The sequence below is a fragment of the Labrus mixtus genome, chromosome 13 (assembly GCF_963584025.1).
Source record: "Labrus mixtus chromosome 13, fLabMix1.1, whole genome shotgun sequence".
Classification (NCBI taxonomy): domain Eukaryota; kingdom Metazoa; phylum Chordata; class Actinopteri; order Labriformes; family Labridae; genus Labrus; species Labrus mixtus.
Window position 1 is genome coordinate 5,650,116 of NC_083624.1, and position 21,395 is coordinate 5,671,510.

General features: G+C 40.3%; 1 protein-coding gene across 3 annotated transcripts; it reads left to right on the plus strand.

Annotated features, from left to right (window-relative positions):
• Positions 1-1,730: 1,730 nt before the first annotated feature.
• Positions 1,731-20,983, plus strand: aff3 (AF4/FMR2 family, member 3). 3 transcript variants are annotated; one of them, XM_061053327.1, is made up of 19 exons: positions 1,731-1,976; positions 3,887-3,931; positions 8,515-8,589; positions 9,444-9,477; positions 9,620-9,677; positions 10,842-10,893; positions 12,383-12,417; positions 12,622-12,814; positions 14,907-16,871; positions 16,981-17,099; positions 17,197-17,353; positions 17,443-17,546; positions 17,642-17,705; positions 19,086-19,222; positions 19,330-19,401; positions 19,521-19,614; positions 19,710-19,759; positions 19,875-20,074; positions 20,198-20,983. In XM_061053327.1, exons 1-19 carry the CDS (start codon positions 1,905-1,907, stop codon positions 20,317-20,319), a joined length of 3,648 nt encoding a protein of 1,215 aa, XP_060909310.1. In that variant the 5' UTR covers positions 1,731-1,904; the 3' UTR covers positions 20,320-20,983. The 3 variants fall into 3 exon arrangements, with proteins under 3 accessions (XP_060909310.1, XP_060909311.1, XP_060909312.1); XM_061053328.1 differs by having other exon boundaries at positions 12,622-12,801; positions 14,909-16,871; XM_061053329.1 differs by lacking the exon at positions 1,731-1,976 and adding an exon at positions 3,333-3,514.
• Positions 20,984-21,395: the final 412 nt, after the last annotated feature.

Sequence of the window (21,395 nt, forward strand, 5' to 3'; positions counted from 1 at the left end):
TAGAATGCGGACCGATGTCTCAAATCAATGCTTTAATATTCCAAGCTCCTCGTGTCTGGCTTTACCCCCCCACCCCCCCACACACAGGAGCCATTGAGCTCAGAGAGACAGCTCATATTTTATCACGACAAGGCAAAATCCAGACCGGAATACATTAAGCAGAATAATGGATGGACTAGACGAGAGCACAAGGCCGAGATGTAGGAAGGAGATATGATCAGACATACTGTATGTTTTCTGAAGAGCGATGGCCTGTAGCAAAAAGACAACAACCAGCCAATAAAGCTGCTCTGTCACATGTGACATTACATGTAAACTTTCCATGTTAGATCATTTTTCTCTGGGTGTCAGAGGCACAATACAAACACACCTGCTTAGTCTACACACAAAAAAAAAGTGTGACAGTAGTTCCGGAGATTTGTGCAGTGTTGTGCATTCCTCTTAGTTAACTGCCACTGATGCCACTTCTCATCCATTACAGATCATTGTTGACCTCAAAGACAGAAGTTGAAAATCAACCAAAGGTCCAGTCTCCTGCTAGTTTCAACTTTGCATTTAGTTGATTTGTCCACTGTGTATTTAATATGTCTTGTAAGATCATGTAAAAAAATAAAATAATGTATACCTTGTGTTGAATTATGTAATGTTTGCATAATAGGAATAGGCCTATACAAACATATTATACTATTTTTTCTCTTTTCTGTATAAAGTGTGGATCAATTTCGGGCTATATAATGACCAATAGTTCACATGTTAGACTTCAAAGATGGAAAAAAAATGTCCATACATCTGTGTGTTGTTGTAGGTAGCCTATGTCTAAGCTGGGCAAAATGCCATTTAGTAATGTGCTGCTATAGATTGTACAAGAAATATTTGAAGCCACCAGTTTTGACAACACAGCTAAAGTTAAAATGCCTTAAAGGCTTTACATGAGATTTTTTTTGATCCAGCAGGTGTCGCCCTTGAGCACCAGCATGAAACCAAAACAACTCGCGCTGCATTGTTGTGTTAGCATGCTAATGCTAGCAATCTTTATTATGCTCGTATCTTCACACTGCATGTAAATTTACCTGAAATGAGCGTGATCTAGAAACACAGTTAAGCAGTGAGTACAGTATGTTATTCTTCTTTTCTCTAGTCCCTCAATTAAACAACTTTTATACACGAGGGGAGGAGTCGGCCGGCCGTCCCGGCGATGTAAACAAACTGAAGATAGGACTCTGAAAACTCTGAAAACATCACAGACAGTGGGACTCGGGTGTTACACCCATTGTAGACAGTCATGACTCACAGAGTTATTTTCAGAGGATATACTTGATTTCTATTATATTTAAGTGTGTAAAATCACATATAAAGCCTTTAAGGGATTATATCAAGCATGTTTGTTGGTTGGTGTCCCCCAATTGAACAAAAAAAAAACAACAACTCTGCAGTCCCTTTAAATCATAGCTTCGCCCCTGTTGGTTGGACAGGGAGTCTTAAATACTTATACCTATACCAAATCACCAAAGTTATTACTTCAATGATCTGACCTCCTTGTTTCGCCTCTACAAATAGTCTAAATAAAACATCTCCCGGTGTTTAACATCCACAGGGTCACTCTGAGTCGTGATCTCCCTACGTGAGATGCGTGTCATCGCTGACGTTGCCGGACCGCCCACATCGTCCTCTGTCTCACTCAGTGACACACATATGCACGCAGAGACACACACACACACACACACACACACACACACACACACACACACACACACACTCACACTGACTTTCCGGGCAGCTGCATATCGGTGGTACCACCACGAGTGAAGGGGAGTCACCGGGGCTGCAGGAGGCACAGACAGGGACAGCATCCACCGTCTTCACTGGAATGGACGCCGGAGGAGAGCACTGACTATCTCGGAACCATGCCAACTGTCCTCGCTGGCAAAGGGAAACTTTCCATTGTCTGTTTTCTACTCAAATGCGCGTATTCTCAGGTGAGAGGTTGCATGCTATCCTACTTTTAGAATAGAATAAATAATTGAGATCATCTGGGCATGTTATAAGCTTTATAGACAAGTCACTGACAGTTTGAATCTTGCACAACATTAGGCCTATTGCATGTTTACATTCACAAATCACACCTAGAGTAACTGCAGATTACTCTTCTTTTGCATGAATCCTGAACTAAAAAATAAGGGAATAATTCCTACAGAGACATGCATTTACTGTTTGTTTGGTTTTTTTTGGTTTGCAGAAAAAAAAAAACATTTCAGATGTGAATGGCACTCTTGCACAGATGAATTTTTCTGAATGGAATCCAAAATAGGGGCATAACTCCAGTAATTGCTGATACTTTAAGAATGTAACAGGTGGTTAGTAGGGTATGGCTTGTATGCAGGCTTGATGCAGGTGTTTTGATGGGTTGTGGTTTTGTTTTGTCCCTGGGGATTTCATTCATCAGGGTATTGCAACAGAGCTGTAGCTAGTGCTGCTAGAGGCTATGGATGTGTGAAACACATTGCACATGATAATATCCACTCTAATGGGCCGGTAGTGTAATACAAAGAAAAGCTTGATTTGGGGGTTATAAATCGCCACAGGGAGAGAAACAGAAAATACTGTCTGTCTGTGTTTATGTTTTTCATGTGGTGCCTGCCTATGGCCTTGTAACTTTACTTGCCTTGTGGCTTTGGTAATCAGACAGTTCTCACACACATTGTTTTCCATCCGCAGGCTCTGGGTCCATCCACTCAGACTCTGACCTTAGTGAGTCATGCAAGCAAAAAAGAGTCAGTTTCACACACATGCACGAGCATCCACGCTGAACACATTTTCAACTGTGCATACTGGTGCTGCACAGATGGCACAGAAGACAGAGTGGGGAGCTGGAAGTAAAGCACCACCAACATGAAAATGAAATAGTGTGTACAGGAAATTACATTTTTGCAAGTATGTACAAGTACTCAGCATGAAGTCCAAATGTAAACGAATAGGGATTCAAATTGATATGAAAGTTAAACAAAAAAGAAAAACAAGAAAATGGGGAACAGCACTTTTCATTACAGCTTTGGCAGGATTGTCTGTTTTCACACAAAACTTACAGTAATAATGAAACACACTCCCATCCACACCTACAGCCACAACACAGAAGGGGAAGTGAAAGTACTGTAAACAGTGTGTTCTTTATCATAATGCTTGAGCAACACTGTTCTTTGCTCTCATATCAGAGAGGTTTATTTGAATTGTGAGCTGAAACGTGAAAAGGGGTAAAAGGGGGGGGAGAGAGGGGGAGACAGAGAGACAGAGAGAGAGAGAGATGTTGCCTATATGAATAGAAACAGAAAGTTGCCTGCAACAAAGTCCACTTCCGTCTGATCATCTGCAGCTGTGAATTCAAAAATATGAGTCATCATGAAGCTTCAACCGTCTCACAACTCTCACAATCACCGTGTGTGAGACTCTGAGGCTTTAAAGTACATTGTTATGCTGTCTTTTGAACGACAGAAAAAGGCGGGAAAGCAGAATGCAGAAGGTGATTCTTTAAGTGTGTTTGCACTGCTTATGTGTGTATTTACATTTATTTTTGGAAATGAAAAGATTGAAGGTCAAATCATGACTAAGGACTGCTAAAGAAAAAGGAATGAGTCAATCTTTGAGACTGGGTAAGACTGTTAAGCATCGACTGCATCTGATTTTCAGATGACACATACTGCACTTTGTGGCATTCAGATGCTCAAATATTGTTTTTGTAGTTTTATCTCTTTCTCCATGTGCACGTCTAGCTGGTGACTGGATCTTTAGTGTGTTTCCAAAGTGTTACAGACTCCCTCCTGATTATGTTTCAGTCTTAACTTCCTGTGACTTTCTCCTCATTTACCATCTCCTCTCATGTGTGTTGGCACAGGTAACAAGAAGCCAACACAACAGCTGTGCCAAAGAAATTCTAGAGGTAAGAAATGACTTTTGTTTTTCTTTCGATTGCGGTTTTTAATAACAATGGCGACATTTTCCAACCTATGTTATTTAGATTGTTGAGTTTCATGCTAGCATCCCAAATGTTCCTAAAATGTCCAAATTCAACCCACATTTATTTAGGTCTGTTTCATTTGGTTGGCTTTCCCACAGGCAAACACAGGTAACACAAAACAGAATGAAACATCAGAGGGCGGAGGGAAGTTGGCAAACTGTCTGCATTAGCTACTGAACTTTTTTTAATCAGAATCAGAATCAGAATCAGGGTTTATTGCCAAGTACATTTACACATACAAGGAATGTGACTTGGTGTATTGGTGCTAAACAATTAACAAGGAAATAACACAGAACTAGCAACAACTTAAATAACACAGTATAAGAAGATATTACAGTATATAAAATAGAATTTAAAAATGTAAAATATGAAATATAAAAATAAAAAACACAAGATGTACAAAAGGTGAAATGTAGGAGCTGTGCAGTGGACTATGAGAAAAAATCTTAATGTGTGTAACTACTCACAGAGTGCATAATGATGTGACATAAGTGAACAAACGTGGTTAAATAAATTATTGAAAACAACAACTACATGATCTCTAGCTACTTCATGACATCCTCAAATAGTTATTATGTAATTGTTTAGATTGACAACAAACTGGGAGCGGAAATTATATAATAGATGAAAAGCGATAGTTATGATTGCCGTATATAACTTTTGCAACAAAAAAAAAAGTATTCCTCATTAGAAGTTATTTTATGACTTTATAAACAATCTGTTTTCATTATTATTATTATTTAATACTTTATTGCAGGCTGTTTTACTTCATTACAAGTTGTCATATTTCGTCACATATTTTGTTCATCCTGGCACATTTTTATGTATAATTTTTTAAACATACAAGAATACATACAACATGAAATAAAATAAAAATAGATAAAAATCCAAAGAAAAGGTACGAAGAGAGAAAAGATAATTAAATTAAGATTTAGAAAAGAAAAAATAATCCTAATAATAATAAGAAAAAAATAATAATAATGTTTTCATTATTAAGCTTTTTGAAAGGGGTTACACTGGATACGATATCTGTGGCAGATTGCTGCATAAGGTTAACTTCAACACTTGAGACATAGGGCTTCTTTAATTTATTATAATTTATTATTTTTCTTAATACTTGAAGTTTTATATTACTCTATGAAACGGGGAAAAAAAAGATACTGATTCCCTGGAATCGTAGATGACATCAGATCAGATATTTCATTTTTTCATCAGAGGATCATCAGTTTGAAATTAATTTTAAAAAACTGAAAAGTAGACATTCTGGTCACTGATTTTTAAAGCGTGTCTTGTTTACACTGCTATGTCAGCGAGGACCATAGAGTTTATAGAAAACGTTTTAGATAATTACTGCTTCCTGTGTCCTGTCACCTAGGAAGAGCGGACACAAACAGAGACACAGAGATACATGTGTCGGGCAAAGGGTCGGCGGAGATAGCAACACACGCTGCTCCACCTGGGAGACCTTGTTGTTGTTGGGAGTAGGAAAGCGGTGAGGGCTGGTGCTGTGTCCTTGGTGACTGGGGGAGGAGAGATGATGAAGTGAAAGGATGAGCAGGGAGAGGAAACACTTAAACCCTCCGGGGCTTACTGTGGAGGGTGGGAAGAGGAGAAGGTAGAAAAGGAAGAGAAAAGCTTTAGAGCCAGCCGCCAGGTTCATAAAAATGTGTCCACTCATGAATGTCTGTAAAAACTAGGAGCATTATTTCTAGCTGACAGCCTTTCAAAAAGTTGTTTTTGGGAAATACTCTTATTTACTTTCTTGCAGGGAGTTTAATGAGGGGACCTATGCCACTAATGTTTGTATGGCACAAGTACAGCGTCAGCTTCCCAGCTCGTTAGCTTAGCTAAGCATTTAAACTTGTAATGTGGCAGAGCTAGCGTGGCCTTTTTTTAAGTTAACTAAATTCCTGCTATTGTGTTTAAATCGAAACTGAGCATATTTAAACTTCTCAAATCTGTACCTTAACTGAATTGCAAAACATTAAATGCTTGGTGGTTATGGCCTGGAGGGTAGCCTTCTGCTTAGCTAAGCTACACTAACAGGCTAGACTTTCTGGGACTTCAAATTAGAGCATATAAGAGGAAAATGAACCAAATAACATGTTATATTTTGTTTATAAAGTGTTCCAGTACTATATTTGATTTGGGGTTTTTAATCAGGCTTTTTCTGCTAGCCAGGCAGAGTCACTGTTGCTTAGCTAGGCTACATTAACTGGCTAGCTGTAGCTTCAGATTCAGTTAAAAAGAAGATTAAAACTCACTTCAAAACATGAAATGTTATTTATTTTTAATGAGGATCACAAATTAGGTGAAAATGTATAGATTTTTTTTTTCTCCCAGAGTTTTTAAGCTCAGTTATGCTAACAGGCTACTTGATCTAGCATTAACATTTAGTGCTCGGATATGTTGGTGGCGTCAATCTTCTCATTTAAATCTCACCAAGAAAGTCAATAAGCATATAATCCAAATTGTTAAATGATTCCTCAACAGCTCATACCACCCCGTCTCTGATTGCTCACTGTTTCAGCATTAAAGTAACGCTGAGTCGTCCCACACGTGTGCATTACAAACTTAGCCCCTTTGTTTCTACAGTACAACGTAGCCAAGTTACCAGATCATGATCATGGTAAATGAATGGTACAAAATCAGGCCACTTTGTCAGCATCCATGAGGCCTGGTTTGTCTGAGTGTGACTGCAGGCAAATCCAATCAGCAGAGATTATAATCAGAGCAGGAGTTGAGACGGTGTACTATATGTGCAGAGATCGCTCTCTGTAACTGGTTTCGTCTTGAGGAATGTGTGGAGAGAACAAATGAGGAATGGGGTACTTTTTCAGGAAAGTCTGAGTGTATAATCATGTATTACAATCTTATATCGCTCCTGATGGTGGGAAGCATTGTCACAGCTGTGAGCCTCAACAATATGTATTTAAAATTACCTGTAATTTGTCATCAATCATGAGAATTTAACATCTTTTTTGTTAATTCAAAAGCAACAGCATTCAAACCTCTTCCATAACCAATAATCACAATTTGATTTATGAAAACCCCGTTCTAATAGACAGCCTTAATGAGAGATGGCAATCTTTATTTTTTGAGAATACTTTGAATACTTGAATATTGTGGATTTTTACAAAGAATAGGTATGCAAAAAAGTTATCGCCACTAAAAAAAGTAGAATAGAATAGAATATATGTTTATTGCCATTTGCACAGGTACAGGACAGTACAGGTACATTGGAATTCTTGTGCGTTTCTCCCTGAGTCAGCTTCTACAAAAAAAGTTAAAATTATACATAAAAGAGAATAGGATTATGAGAAAAAAAGGGGAACACTGTACAATGAAATGAAAATATAAATATGTTTTCTTGTCTCTACTTTCTACATATCTTATTGCACCTGAGGTTATTGCACACATATTTTTCACATTATATAATTACACTGTTATCTGTTATGTTAAGTATCATCTTGCTGTCGTGCCAACTATTGATAAAATACCATCAACCTTTGCAGGTTTTTATGCTTCACTGTGTGTGTATACTTAGTTTAGCATAATCAGTGACCCATAGGATTCAACTTGTGGGAGAACCTGTAGATTTTCAAGATGACTGTGCAGATTCAGTATTAGTGTTTCCTGCGGCTGAAAGGGTTGTTGCGATGGTCCAATTAGTTTGACCCATACAAGTTCCTGCAGAAAATGTTTGGTTTTTTTTACAATTAAATTCTGCAAATTGATTAGCAATTTCCTCCACATAATGCAAACTTCAGTGGGCTATTGCTTTAATGTGATTTTAACTGTTGCACAGGGTGCTGATGATTACTTGTTGGGACCTGAACCACCTGACGTCTGTTACGTTCATTTCCCTGGGGCCCCCTTAAGCAACACATGTTTTGATTGGCTGCCTTGTTATTTGGTTCACTGATTTTGCACACCTGCACGATTCTTGCCATTGAAGAGCCAAGTCATTCTGAGCTGTGTTCTAATGACACTTAAGCCTTTTTGTGTGTACAAAATCATGTATTTCAAAAAGTTATTTAAGCCTTGAAGTATGTATTTGGCTAATAAACAAAACAAATTGAGCTGCTTCTGCATGCACCAGGTCAGTCACTGTACGATGTTGTTCTTGTGAGCAACTGAGGGAACACAGATAAACAAATAAATAATAGAAAGACAAAAATCATCTGAATATGCAATAGTTGTTATGCTGGGAAAAAATACACCTGGAAAACTTATAAAAAAAAAAAACAATATTCACAGATGTCTTCCAACCAGTCAGCTCCCCCTGGTGGTGAGTTACAGTAGTGACAACCAAATGGAGCTATCTGCGTTATATGTGTGGACATGTGATAGATAATTGAGAGATAAGTTACCTCTAAATCAAAGAAATATAAAGAACACTACTCTAGAGATAGATTTAGGATGCCTGGACCGTCTGTATGTGAGCTTCATCAATCACAGTGACATCTCACAATTTACCTCTGACCCCTGCTTCTTTGTCACAGGACATGACTCAGTCCTGGCCGTCCCAGCAGGCCTTAGGGGGGGACCAGGCCCAAAGAATCCTCTACAACCCTAAGGTATTTGTGAGTGTGTGTGTGTGTTTGTATTGCATGGGTGACTTGTAGAAAAATGGGCCTTTGGGCAACCCTCTCTCATATCTTAGAATGTCTCACAGTTGTGTCGTTTGTAGGCATTTTGTAGTTTTTTTGTGTCTCTGCCATTGTAGTCTTTTTGTTTCTGTTTTTAGTCATTTGTGTGTATTTAAAAAAAATGCATTATTTGTTTTTGTGTGTCATATTTTTTTTTGCATCTCTTTGTGGTCATTTATTTGGTGGTTCTCTGACTTTTCAACAAAACATGCAAAAAAAAAAAAAAAAACGACTTATAGCAGAGGCTTGTGTTCTAATGGCCCCCTGAACCTCTGAACATTTGACCCGTAGGCCAGTTCAACTAATGCATCCATGCAGTGTCATGTGTGTGTGTGTGTTTTAGTGTTTTATTTGATCAATACATGGGGAATCCCACCAATGTCACATATTTAAGTGTTAACATGTCTTGAGGAGGAAATAAGTTATTTTTTGAATTATTTATTAAGTTCGGTCTGAAACTACAAGTTTAAAAAAAACATGAGGTGTGGAGTTAGAATGTAAAGTTCATAAAAAGTCTGCAGCATGCTCCTTAAGTTTGAATAAAGCAACTGTAGGCTACACAGGATTATTTCAGCATTTACTATAACAGCTTTCTGACTGAACTGTAGGTTGTTTAGTTGCATTGTGAGTAAAGCAGGTGGCAGTAATTGGCTGGGTATCTCTGGATCAGCTGCATTTGTTTGGATCTGTCGTTTGTTCTAAAATATATTGTTGTTCAGACTCTGCTGAGAATCCTCTTTGCTGCACAAAATCACTTTTTTTGTTCTCATTTTCCCTCCAAGGAAGCAAAACTACCAACGACACAACAAAGGCAAAGTATGTATTTACTGACTAATACATTTTACCAATATGTGCAATAATTCCCAGTAGATTATTACTATATGGTTTGTTGGCTGCTTTTCATCCCAGTGCCCTCTCTCTCTCTTTCTCTCTCTCTCTCTCTCTCTCGCTCTGTAAGGTAGGGGGGATGTTCAGCTGCGAATGACCCGTCACCCTCATGTTGCACCTCACAAATCGTAAGTGAGACACGAGGAAACATGATCCACCAAAGGTCATCTGACCTGACCTGCTGCTGCGGCACAGACAATTCAATATATAGTCACACATGGTTTAAGTGTTCATTTCAGAAGTTTTTAAAACAAAAATTAGATTTATACCATGAACATAAACAACAGGGATAAGAATTAAAGATAGAGCACGAAAAGGAAGCAGACCATTAGAGTCAGTCAACACAGTCTTCAGTCTACATAATGCAGGTCAGGTCGAATGTCAGATAACATTCTTGCAAGCTGTCTGTGTGGAGAACGACGTGCTGCTGTGTGTTGCTTCTTTATTTCCTCTTTTTAGTGTGAAACACATGTTCGGTGTTGTAGGCAAACCGCGTGTTCAATGTTATCACACAGCCTTTGTTATGTAACATGGCAGTTTTACGATGGGTATCAGTTCTAAAACATTTGGAAACAATCTTTTTTTTTTAAATAATTTTTGAGCACTCTGTGCAACTTAGTGAATACATAAAGAAGAAAAAAAAAAATTCACGACAGGCAGTATTTATAATTTATGTTTGAAGGTTCAAATAAACCACGTTCATTACATCTGAACTGTAGACTAAGAGCACAACTGTTGAAGTCTGTTGGTTTGATACTCTCACTTTCAGAAGCCTTGATAAGGAAACTTGAATGAAAACTAAATTCTGAAAAGTACTCTTTTTTTATTTTGTTCAATTTGAATTTATTGTGTTCAAATTCAATTTGTTTTATTTGTGTTATTTTATTTTTTACTGTATTTTGGAGTCATTGTCCTGACCTTGTCTGTTTGTTTTTTTGTGCCTCATTTGTTATGTATATATCACCAGTTTGTCACTTTATTGCACCTAATAAAAAATAAATAAAATAAAATAAAATAAAATAATAATTCTAAGGAAAATTTAAAAAAAAAATCTATCCAAAGTTAAAGTTTCTTCCTCAATAAAACTACAAAATACAAGAGTTCCAGACACATCCAGTGTTGTTTACAGATATAATATCGGTGAAAGAGAGTGAACAGACTGGCACCTTTGAGTTGAGGAAGCATAATCAAAACTGGGAGAGAAAAAAGATATATTAGTGTGACTTTATGACCGCCAACTACAACAATGAACAACAGTGTGTGCCGCTCTAAATGTTTGTCTTTGCTTACAGGATGCTCGCTGATGACCTTAAGCTGAGCAGTGATGATGAGGACACTCACAGGGTACGTAACACGCTGCATCTCTCCATACAACCTGAATCCAATTTAGATGAAGGCTAAGATATTATTTCAGTATTGTCCAATGTTTCCTGCAAACCTGCAAGTATGAAACGAGCCGCTTATTGAAGCGCCTGTTTAGCCAAGCGGTTAGAGCTTGTGCCCATTTGCAGAGACTACAGTCCCCGCAGTTGTCCCAGGTTCGGTTAGACCCTAAACGGTGTTATGTTGGTGAGTCAGGCAAGGGAGACAACCAAAAGTTACGGTTGTTTATTCACTGCTTGTATCTAAATGTGTGTCACACTCAGTCCTGCATACATCTATTCTTCTTTCCTTTACCTTAACTGTCTCACCTATCCTCTATGCACTGTGTCTCACTGCACCCCCTAGTAGACTGAAGGTGTAACTACATTCAAAGTATGCAGAATGAACCTTACAAGCATTGTATTTGTAAACACAACAAACGTTTGCTCTCCCACTCTTTACTGTCCTATCAATTCAAGCAAAATGCTCCCAAAATTATTCTAAAAAAAACCCAAAAAGGTTCAAATGTTTGCCTGTAGTTCCTCTGCTATTCTATTTGATGATGAAACTTTAAAGTATATAGAAGTACTTAAAAACTACAAATCCCACTGTTGCATCCACCAAAGTGCTCTGTGGATGGAAAGTATAGCAGCAACTTGAGTTACGAGAACATCAAATCGACTGAAGAGACAGCACACAATGTGTACCAGTCTGTATAGCAGTCTGAGTTTCAGCTGGTCCTGGGTCAGAAAACAGTCCTAAAGCAACATTTTATTTTTTAAACAGACAAAGCATGTTTATTTCAAACTAAAACATGTGATGGTCGGGTTATATATGTCTGTTGGGTATCTTGCAATATGGGTTCTTTTCTGTTGAATTCTATTTAATTATTTTTAGTATTTAGTATTTGTTATGTTCTTGCTGTTGTTTATGTTCTTCTGTGTTTGGTTTAGTTTGTCAAAGCACTTTGTAAACCTGTGTTTTTAAAAGGTGCTATATAAATAAAGTTATAATTATTATTACTTATAATGTTGTAAAAGGGGGATACATGCTTTTGAAAACAGAAGTGCCTCTAATCGTATGAGAAATGGGCCAGATGTTTGACTAGACAAAGAAATAAAAACTGGTTTACTACCTTTCACACAAATTTGACATGTGTTTACGCTATGCATGTTTCAGGAGGCAGAAAGATTGTAAGTGAGAGTCTCAGAAGGCTGTGTCACAGTGTAAAGAGAAAGAAACCAAAACAATGATCATGGGAGTCTTTTGGCAGCTCCTGCTGATGAGGCCTGTTTTTCTGGTAGTGTTTAATGTCGCAGCACACGCCCATGCACAGTTTGGCAACTGTTGGGACTAAGAAACTGTTCGGCATTTGCTCATAATATTTAACATGTCGAGCAGCTGAGGTAAGACATCCAGTTTCACAAGTTGTTACTGCTGTAAATAATTTGTCTGTTTTGTGTCCCTGAAGGCAACTCATGAGTCAGCTTCTTGGGATGGACACAGGTACTCGATTACAAATATTTATATCGGCATGTCGTGCGTATAAGCTTAACCGTCTGTAAACATTAACGTCTGTTAAACCGTGTGAATTATCCTTCTGCCTGCCTGTGTGTGTGTGTGTGTCTGTGTGCGTGTGTCTGTGTGCTCCCATTGGCTGTGTACGTACGCTGACCCCTCTCTGATGTTTGTGTGTGTGTTGACTGACAGCCTGTCAGCACAGCGAGCGCACACACATGGCAGGCGGGTGAGACATTCCAGCTCGGACTCATCAGGCTCAGACTCTAGCGCCGAGTCAGCCAGCAGTAGTCTTCACTCCTGGAGCCCCGGCCGAAGCCCAGAAGTTCAACCGGGTCCCGCGTCGCCTGCCAACACCCGGCCGGAAAGCAACTGCACGAAGAAGGTACTGATCAAACACGAGAAGAACCCAACTCCTCGTCCTCTCTCTCTCTCTTTCTCTCCTTCTTCTTTCTTGGTCCCAGTTTTTTTTTCTGTTTTTCCTTTGGGTGAATTCTCTTAAGGGGGGCGGTGGCCTCGAGGCAGTTGACGGCAGGTGTGTGTGTGTGTGTGAGTGTGAGTGCGGGGTGTATGTGTGGGTGGGTCAGAGGAATAAGGAATGCATGTGAGTTGAAGACGAGGATGACGGGGGGGTGGGGGTGGGGGTGGGGAGGGTGGAGAGGTTGCTTTGGGAATTAGTGCCTGGGTGTCATGTCAACAGGCCCAGTCTTAAAGAGGAAAGCCCTCAGGACATGGAAGTCATCAGGTCTCGAGTTCATGTGGACATCTACAACTAGAGCAACCTTTCTCTTTCAAAATAAAAGCGCATGTAGTTTGTTGACAATTTGTGCGTAATTATCTCAGAATGGGCGATTTAGATCTGCAGTGACAAAGAGCTTTTGGAGATGTGGGACGTTGTGGGGGTTGTTTGGAGAAGTGTGCTATGCGGGGAATGAAAGGGAAACCTGCTCCTCTTTTATGAATGGAAGGCCCTGTACAAAATAGTGAAGTGTATTTCTAAACACATACTACATTGGGCCCCTATAGTGAGAGAGAGGGAGAAGGTAGGAGGAGGAGGAGGAGGGGGGGGGGTGGGTAGGGGTGTACACACCATGTGTTTTTCATTTACGTGGACTGTTTAAATGTCTCCCAAGGAAGAGTTGGGGGTTGGAGTTGTGGAAGCAGCAGACCCAGAGTTCCAGGTAGTGAGAGAAAGAGGGAGGGACAGAAGAAAAAAAAAAGAAGGAGGGAGAGAGGGCAGCCGAGACGGTACAAGAGATGCAGTGTCTTCACTGGAAACAGGGCGCGGGATGTGGGAGGGAGGGAGGGGGTCACTGTTTGACTTGAGGAGTGACTAGAGGTTTAATTTAGCTCCTGGGCAGCTAAGGGAGAAGTGGACAACGCGAGAACTAGAAAGAAGTTTTGCTATTAAGCCGTGAGTATCGTCTGACTTTTGGAAAATTTGTGGTAAAACTGCTGTTCCTTTTTCTCTTGTTTTTTTTCTCATTCCTGAGGTTACCACGCAAGTTGCTAAGAAAACATTATGAGTCATTTGGCATAATTGGATGGGGGGTTGAACTACTGTAAGCACAGATGTGGACTGTGAGACCATGTTGAAAGTAGGTTATTGAAAGGAGGTTATAATAATGTCAGTTGGAACTTTTTACTCGTGTCATGAGCCAGATTTGCCACTTGGAATGTGAATTGTTTTTAATAGCAGCTGAGTCAGTGAGTTAATCGTGATGTGCAGTGAGAGCAGTGCAATTTTGATAATTGTTCTGCAAAGTTACAGAAACAAGAAATGTGTCCTGCCTTGTTAATGTGAACCTGCACTCTTAGTTATTTCCAAACTAGTACATAAACACATTGTTAGAATGAAGTTCCAATTTGAGGCACGTATACTTTGCTTGTGCATTTCCTTTACTGCTTCTTTAAACTTTGGGGACTTTATTTTTATATATATATATTAATGTTCATGAATTTTCTACTATCTACTTAAAATGAAAATTACTTTTTCCCAGTTTGAATCCAGTGAATTTATCTGCCAAAAATATTCCAATAATTCATTTCTGAGTATTTTCTTATCTATTTTCTCTTCATGTAAAACGTTTTAAATGTCTTTTATCCTGCACTCAGGTGCATTTACAGATTTTTCGACTAATTAAAAACCTTTGTCTAATTTTTATGCCATGTTTGTTGTGATACGCCCACTTTTCAACCATCCAATCAAATATCCTGCCAAATCCAAATCCAAATCCTGCCTTCTATCTTATGATTGGTTCTATCCCGTTTTAGTAGGAAATACGTCATGACACGGCAGCTGGATAGGACTCTTGAAGTTCTGTCTTTAGCCTCCAATCAAGTCATTAATTCTTTATAAGTTGTCACATAATAGAGGGCGATGGTATATGTCAATGTCTTCCACCTGTTAGCTAATATTGTTTGAAATCTACTTTCTGAATAACATTTGTTTCTCTCTTTATCTGTGCCTTCTGAAGACTGACCACCAGCCTGCTGCCCAGTGGCAGTTGGATAAATGGCTCAAGTCCCGTAAAAAATCTGCCAGCAGTGAACAGGATCCCTCCCAGAGCATTCCAGGACGCCTTCCCTCCCCCTGCACCCAAAGAGCCCCATCTCCAGCCAGATCTTGGGAAAGCAATCGGGAATACAGCCCAAGCCAAAGCCCTATTCCCAGCCCCCAGTTCAATTACAGCAACAACAACAGCCCCCTACCGAGTCCTGGCTACAGCTTCTACCCTAGCCCTAGCCCATTCCCAAGCACCTGTCCAAGTCCTAGCCCGAGCCCGAGGAACAGCCCGATCCCTTCTCCGGTTCCAAGTGTTTGCCCCAGTCCATGTGGAAGCCCGAGAGCAAGCCGCAGTCCTAGCCCCATACAACGAGACCCCTCAAGAAGCCCGAGTCCAAGTCTACCAGCTCCTTCCAAGGTTCGTCACTACCCTGAAGTTCAGAGTCAGATCCAAACACAATCAAGCCTTACAACCAATTCCTACAACACAAAAAATAGGTCATGGATTGCCCCATTGACTAGCACCAACAAAGCCAAACCCTCAAAAAGTACTTATCTTCAGCAAACTCAACAACACACAGCCAATTCCAGAACCACACAGCAACAAGACCAGCACAAAAGCAAATCAAAGGATTCTGCTGCGTCTGACTCTAACCACAAATCTAAACCCAAGCCTAACTTAAATCCAAGTTCAAGACAGACCTCAGAGCATCCAAAAGCCAAAAAAACATCTCATTTGGAGCAACTCCAGAGAAGTAGATCCAACCACAAGTCTAGACCTTCAATCCAATCTAACACACAACAAAGTCCCACAAGAGCAAAGCACTTAGTTCCCACTAGTCGTGTAATCAGCTCTGGTCATAGCACTCACTCCCAGTCTACCTCTAAAGCTGCTACTAATGCCATCCCGAGGTTCAACTCTATATCAAACCCCAGCCTAAATCCTAGGTCAAAGTCTTTGGAGGCTACTGTCCAAACTTTTGTGCATGACAACCACACAAAATATCCACAGAAGAAACCCCAGTCCAAAGAGAAGGAGGTAGAACACAGAGGAAATCATCCGACCCAAACAGAGGGGAGAAAAGAAGTGAAAAAAGAGGACAGACAACGAGAAAACCAACAAGGGAAACAGGAGAGAAAGGAAGACAGGAGGCTGGCGGAGGAGCAGCTACTGAGACGACCCTGGATCCAGAGTTCTGCTGAAGAAGAGGAGGAGGAAGAGGAGGAGGAGGTGGTGATACGGAGGCAGAAGAAGACAGAGGAGACAGCGAGAGGGGAAAACAGGAGGAGGAGGGAGCAGCTAAATAGATGGCAGACGCCCCTCGTCAAACAGAGACTACCTTTAAGCACAGAACAACACGACCTCCGGGACAGCTCACACAACCAGGGGAGGACCAAAAAGGGAGGGAGAAGTGAAGAGCAGCGAAAAGTACAAGAAGAGCCGTCAACACCTCCGACATGCTCCCCAACTCCTCATAGATCATCCTCCTCGTCCTCTAACTCCTCCTCTTCAAGTTCAGATTCAGAATCTGAATCTCAGGTTCCTATCACCAAAGTACCAGCTGACTCTACCTCTCATAAGAGACCGTCCAAGTCGGGGCACCAAGGCCCAGGCAGACCGGACAACAACAGGCCAAAGGAGGTGCATCCTAGGGGACCCATATCAGGGAACCAAAGTGAGGGGAACCAAAAACTCTACACCCTTGTCCCGTTTGGACGAGGTGACAAGGCCACCTCCCAGCGAGGACTTAGAAATCTGGTGGTGCAGATAGACCTCTCTCTTCTCAAAAGGGTACCTGACAGCACGACTAGCTCGCCTGTTAAGAAGTCATCATCTTCCTCTACTGCTTCATCATCCAAGGACAAGCAGAGAGAGGCTATGAAACACATTTATGTCCCTGAGACTGGGACAAAAGACAGCAAAAGGAAACGTAAGGTAGACAACATGTTTAAATCCGCTTAACACATTTTAAGCTCAAGTACAAGGCAGACAGAGTATGTGGATGTCGTACAAAGCATGGGTTCTTGTTTTTGTGTATGACCAGTTGGAGAATGGTGTTCCATGCAGAGATAGCAAGAGAAGTATTCCTTATGCAAATGACCACACGGAGTCTTCATCTCAAACAGCTGAGAAAAAGTTTGTGACTGAGACCACACACAATGGGTAAGAGATCGCGGAAAAAATACTTCATTAACTGTCCCTATTATTTGTGTCTGTGCTTTTTCCAGTGTATATAGTTCATTGGTTTGTGTGCCTCCAGGTACTTGGAGGAGTACTTGGACAGCAAGAGGCCTCTGTCTCCGCTGTCTCCACTCTCCGACAGCCCAGAGTCTGCCAAGCCTACCTCTAAAACAAAGACATCAGAACAGCATCACACCTCCAAGAACAGAGACAAGAATCGAGAGTCTGCTGTCAAGGTAATGCAAGTACTATAATAGATCATTCTAACGCCATTTGCTTGCAGCCTTATTAGTTTATTTCACCTCTTGTTGACCTGTACACTCAGCCCAAAATGGAGACAGAATTTGTAAAAGTGTCAAGGCAGCCTCAACCGCCATCTGAGTCCTGGGTCACTGCAGGACGCAGAGGGGCCTTACCAAACCATGAAACGTGAGCAATCCACGTAGTGCATTGCATGGCCAAGAATGTTCGACATAGACTAGCCTGGGTGTTGTGACTTACTTGTTTTTTATCCATCTTCTCAGCCCACACCATGCTGAGTACTACTTACATGAAGCTAAAAGGATAAAGCACCGTGCAGACGCGATGGTGAGTGCTTGATCTTTGATTGAAGATTTGGTAATGTGACAACGGGCTGATCCATGGGATTGATCCTCAAGGACTATCTGTACAACTCAGTTCTATGCTACATACATGTGTTACACCACTGTCATCAGTGCAGCAGTTGTCCTGTGCATTTTCTAGCCGGTGCCAAAGATAGCATGGAGGTTGCTAACAACAAAAGCTAAGCAAGTTTGGATGTTACACCAACAACAACTTCTATGACTAAGCAACATCTGCACGGGTTATGTTTTTCGAAGGATGTTGGTTTAACAACAAGTTAAACAAAGAACTCAGATGAAATAAAATGAAGTGGTTAACTTTGTAGGCAGCATTGCAAAGACACGAGACCCTTTCTGGGGATGGTTTAAAAGCGACAGAACACTTGAGGCCACTGTACAGAACACCATCACTGGATAGTTTTTTTTAAATGTTCTGCATGTCTTCTTCGAGAATGTTTGAAAACTCTTCTCAGTTGATAGGTGTTGAAGCTAAATGCTTCACTGCAGATCCCAGGAACTATGACGTTACCGCACAGTGCAGTGCTACAGGTTAGAGGCTAAAAACTTGAACCCAACCACTTCCACGCTTCTAGTTTTTGCCTGAATTTGCAAAAATAAGTAAAAAAAACAATTTCTTGAATGGGATGAGACCTAGTAGTTGTCTAAGCAATAAGTGAGTCATTTAAGTGATGTGGTTCTATAGCATTTAAACAATTCAGAACATAATTTCTGTAGCTGTCATCTAATTGTGGGTCACAGAGGACTAACCCTAAAGTCCTCCTGATCTAGTTGTTCACTCCTGCACATCACAGCAGGAGTTTATCCCAGTTGGCCGGACGGGGGCCTCCTGTTGCATCACATGACTTAAAAAGAACGACGCTGAAGCGATGGAGTAACAGAGTCCACTATACAACGCTATAATGAGAATATTTCCCTTAATACCAATGCTATGAGTAGTTTGACAGAATCAAAGTATTAACAAAAGAGAAAAACAGAAAATGTAATGCAGCAGTTATGTTACTTGCACAGAGATCACAACGGCCGTGTGCATACAGTCTGTTGTCCTGCACCAATCACAGGGACTAAACATCAACCACCCACCCAATCGAAAAAAAGATACCAAATTGTAAACCTCATATTTCTAGTGCCACCCACAATCTGATCTAACAAAGACCAGGGAAGTTTTTTTGCATTTGTTTACTTGTGTGCTAAGCCAGACTTAACAATTACTGGATAAATCTCTAAAGGAATGCAACATTTTCAAAATGATTCTTGCCTGTTTTTAGTCACTTAAAAGAGACTAAAATATAAATGCATTTATTTTGTCTACTCCTATTTTACCAATGTTGGATTATTTTCTCCTCAGGTGGACAGGCTGGGGAAGGCTGTGAATTACATTGATGCTGCTCTTTCCTTTATGGAATGTGGAAAGGCGATGGAGGAAGGGCCACTTGAGGCAAAGTCTCCTTATACCATGTACTCTGAGACTGTTGAGCTTATTAGGTGAATAACTACATCATGCAAACAAAATACAAAAAGGAATTTCTCACAGACACAGGTACGCATGTATTTGAACTGCAGTTCAATTGTTAACAGACATGTGTCTTTAGGTACGCAATGAGGCTGAAGAGTCACTCTGGCCCTGGGGCAAGACAGGAAGACAAACAGCTGGCGGTTCTGTGGTGCGTATCTCATCTCCGCTGTTTATGCCACATCTGTCATCGGGCTGAAGGACCTGAATTTTGAGCATGATTTTGTGGTCTGTCTTGAGTCCCTCTGACATCCGTTGGTGTGTACACAGTTTCCGATGCCTTGCCCTCCTTTACTGGCAAATGTTTCGTTTAAAGAAGGACCATGCACTGAAATACTCCAAAGTCCTGCTGGACTACTTTAAGGTACATCTAAAACATATCTGATGTGTTATATGAAGGGTTTTTTTCATATTCAGGTTTGAATGACTTTAAACCTTTTCTTTATGGTGTCATTACAGAGTTCCCCCAAACTGCCTTCAACACCACCAAGTTGGAATGACTCTGGGAAGTAGGTGGATTATAGCTTTATATTACAGGGTGTTTGATGTCATTTGTTCGCATTCATTCCAGCAATTTAGCCTTTGTTTTTCACCATTACTCTTTGTTGTGTTTTTATTTCCCAGGGGCACAGGAGGACCCCCACTCTCCCCCAACGCAAAACAACTCGGACAGGGTTCACACAGGGGAGGCAACTTCCCCTCTCATATAAGCATTCCCCAGCGTATCCACCAGATGGCAGCAAATCATCTGAACATCACCAACAGTGTCTTGTACAGCTATGAGTACTGGGAGGTGGCAGACAACCTTGCAAAGGAGAATAAGGGTATGCACATGCGACATAGAAGAAATTATTTTAGTTTTACTTGAGAACAACCTTCACGTTCATGTGTTTGGACAATCATGAAAACTAGGGTTTTATGGTTACTGTCTTCTTTTTCTTTTGCAGAATTCTTCAACTACTTGAATACATTGTCTGGGCCATTGACTCTTCACAGTAGCATTGCTCATGCAGTCCAATACACAAGACAGGCTCTTCAGTGGATCCGCATCAGTGCCAAACTGAACTAACAAGGACAGGATTTAATCTAACTTGCCCACTGGATCTACAGACCTTATTTGGAAAAGATAAAACTCTGGATCTCTGTGCAGCTGACAGGCTGGTCCTGATACCTACTGGGCTGCCTATATGTGAAATGGACTTGGATGAAAAGGAGCTTTCTCAAGTCATCTTAGGATGTTTGGGTGATCACCATCCACATGCACCTTCTTCCTTATCATAGGGTTAATCTGTTGCGTGTGCTTTGGATTCAATTTAATTTGCCAAATGTCCCATAGTGACAAAAAACAAGACTTATGTACTTTTGCGCAATTTCATGTGTGAAGGACTTTTATACTTTGGGATTATTTGTTATCCAGCAGACTGTTTCTCTTGGTCCACCGCTGGAGAGGACACATCCATCATACCAAAATCTCCTTATAGGACATTTTTCTGCATTATTTTCAGAATATGATGACTCTTTTCTTTTCTAAATATTTTATAATTTCCATGTATGTGTTTTTACTGTGCAATATTTGTTGGATTATTGTTTTTTTTTAAAGAAAAAAAGAATAACGTTGGTGAGTTTAGTTTCCAACATTCAAGGCCTCTGTTTTGCTAAATCTATTTTTGTCCCTGTTTGAGTGTGGGATTCTTAAATTGAGTAAATAATGAAGTTGAAGATGTTCCTCATGATGTTTGACTCTTGTATTGGTTTCAGAAATATGCATTTTAAAATGGTCTAACAACTTGAAAGAGGCCATAATATTTTACATGTAGCCTATAGATTATAATAAGTAAATCATTAGTCAAAAATTATTATAAAATTATTTTTACAAGATGTGAATAGTGATTTGGAAGCCTTGAAAGTGTGTTATCAAAGATGTTCCTTCATTATGTGACTTTTGCTAAATTTTGTGTAGCATTATTTCTGGACAACGCTCAAAAGGAGAGTCATGGGATTTTAAAACGTATTAATGTAGCATCAAATTTGGCTTTATCGGATGTAGCCTACCATTATTTCTTTCTTTCTGGAGCCAGACGTTGCCATATTTGAACGAGTGGGTGAAACCTCAAGAGAGGAGCAGGGGTTAGCAAACGAAAAGTT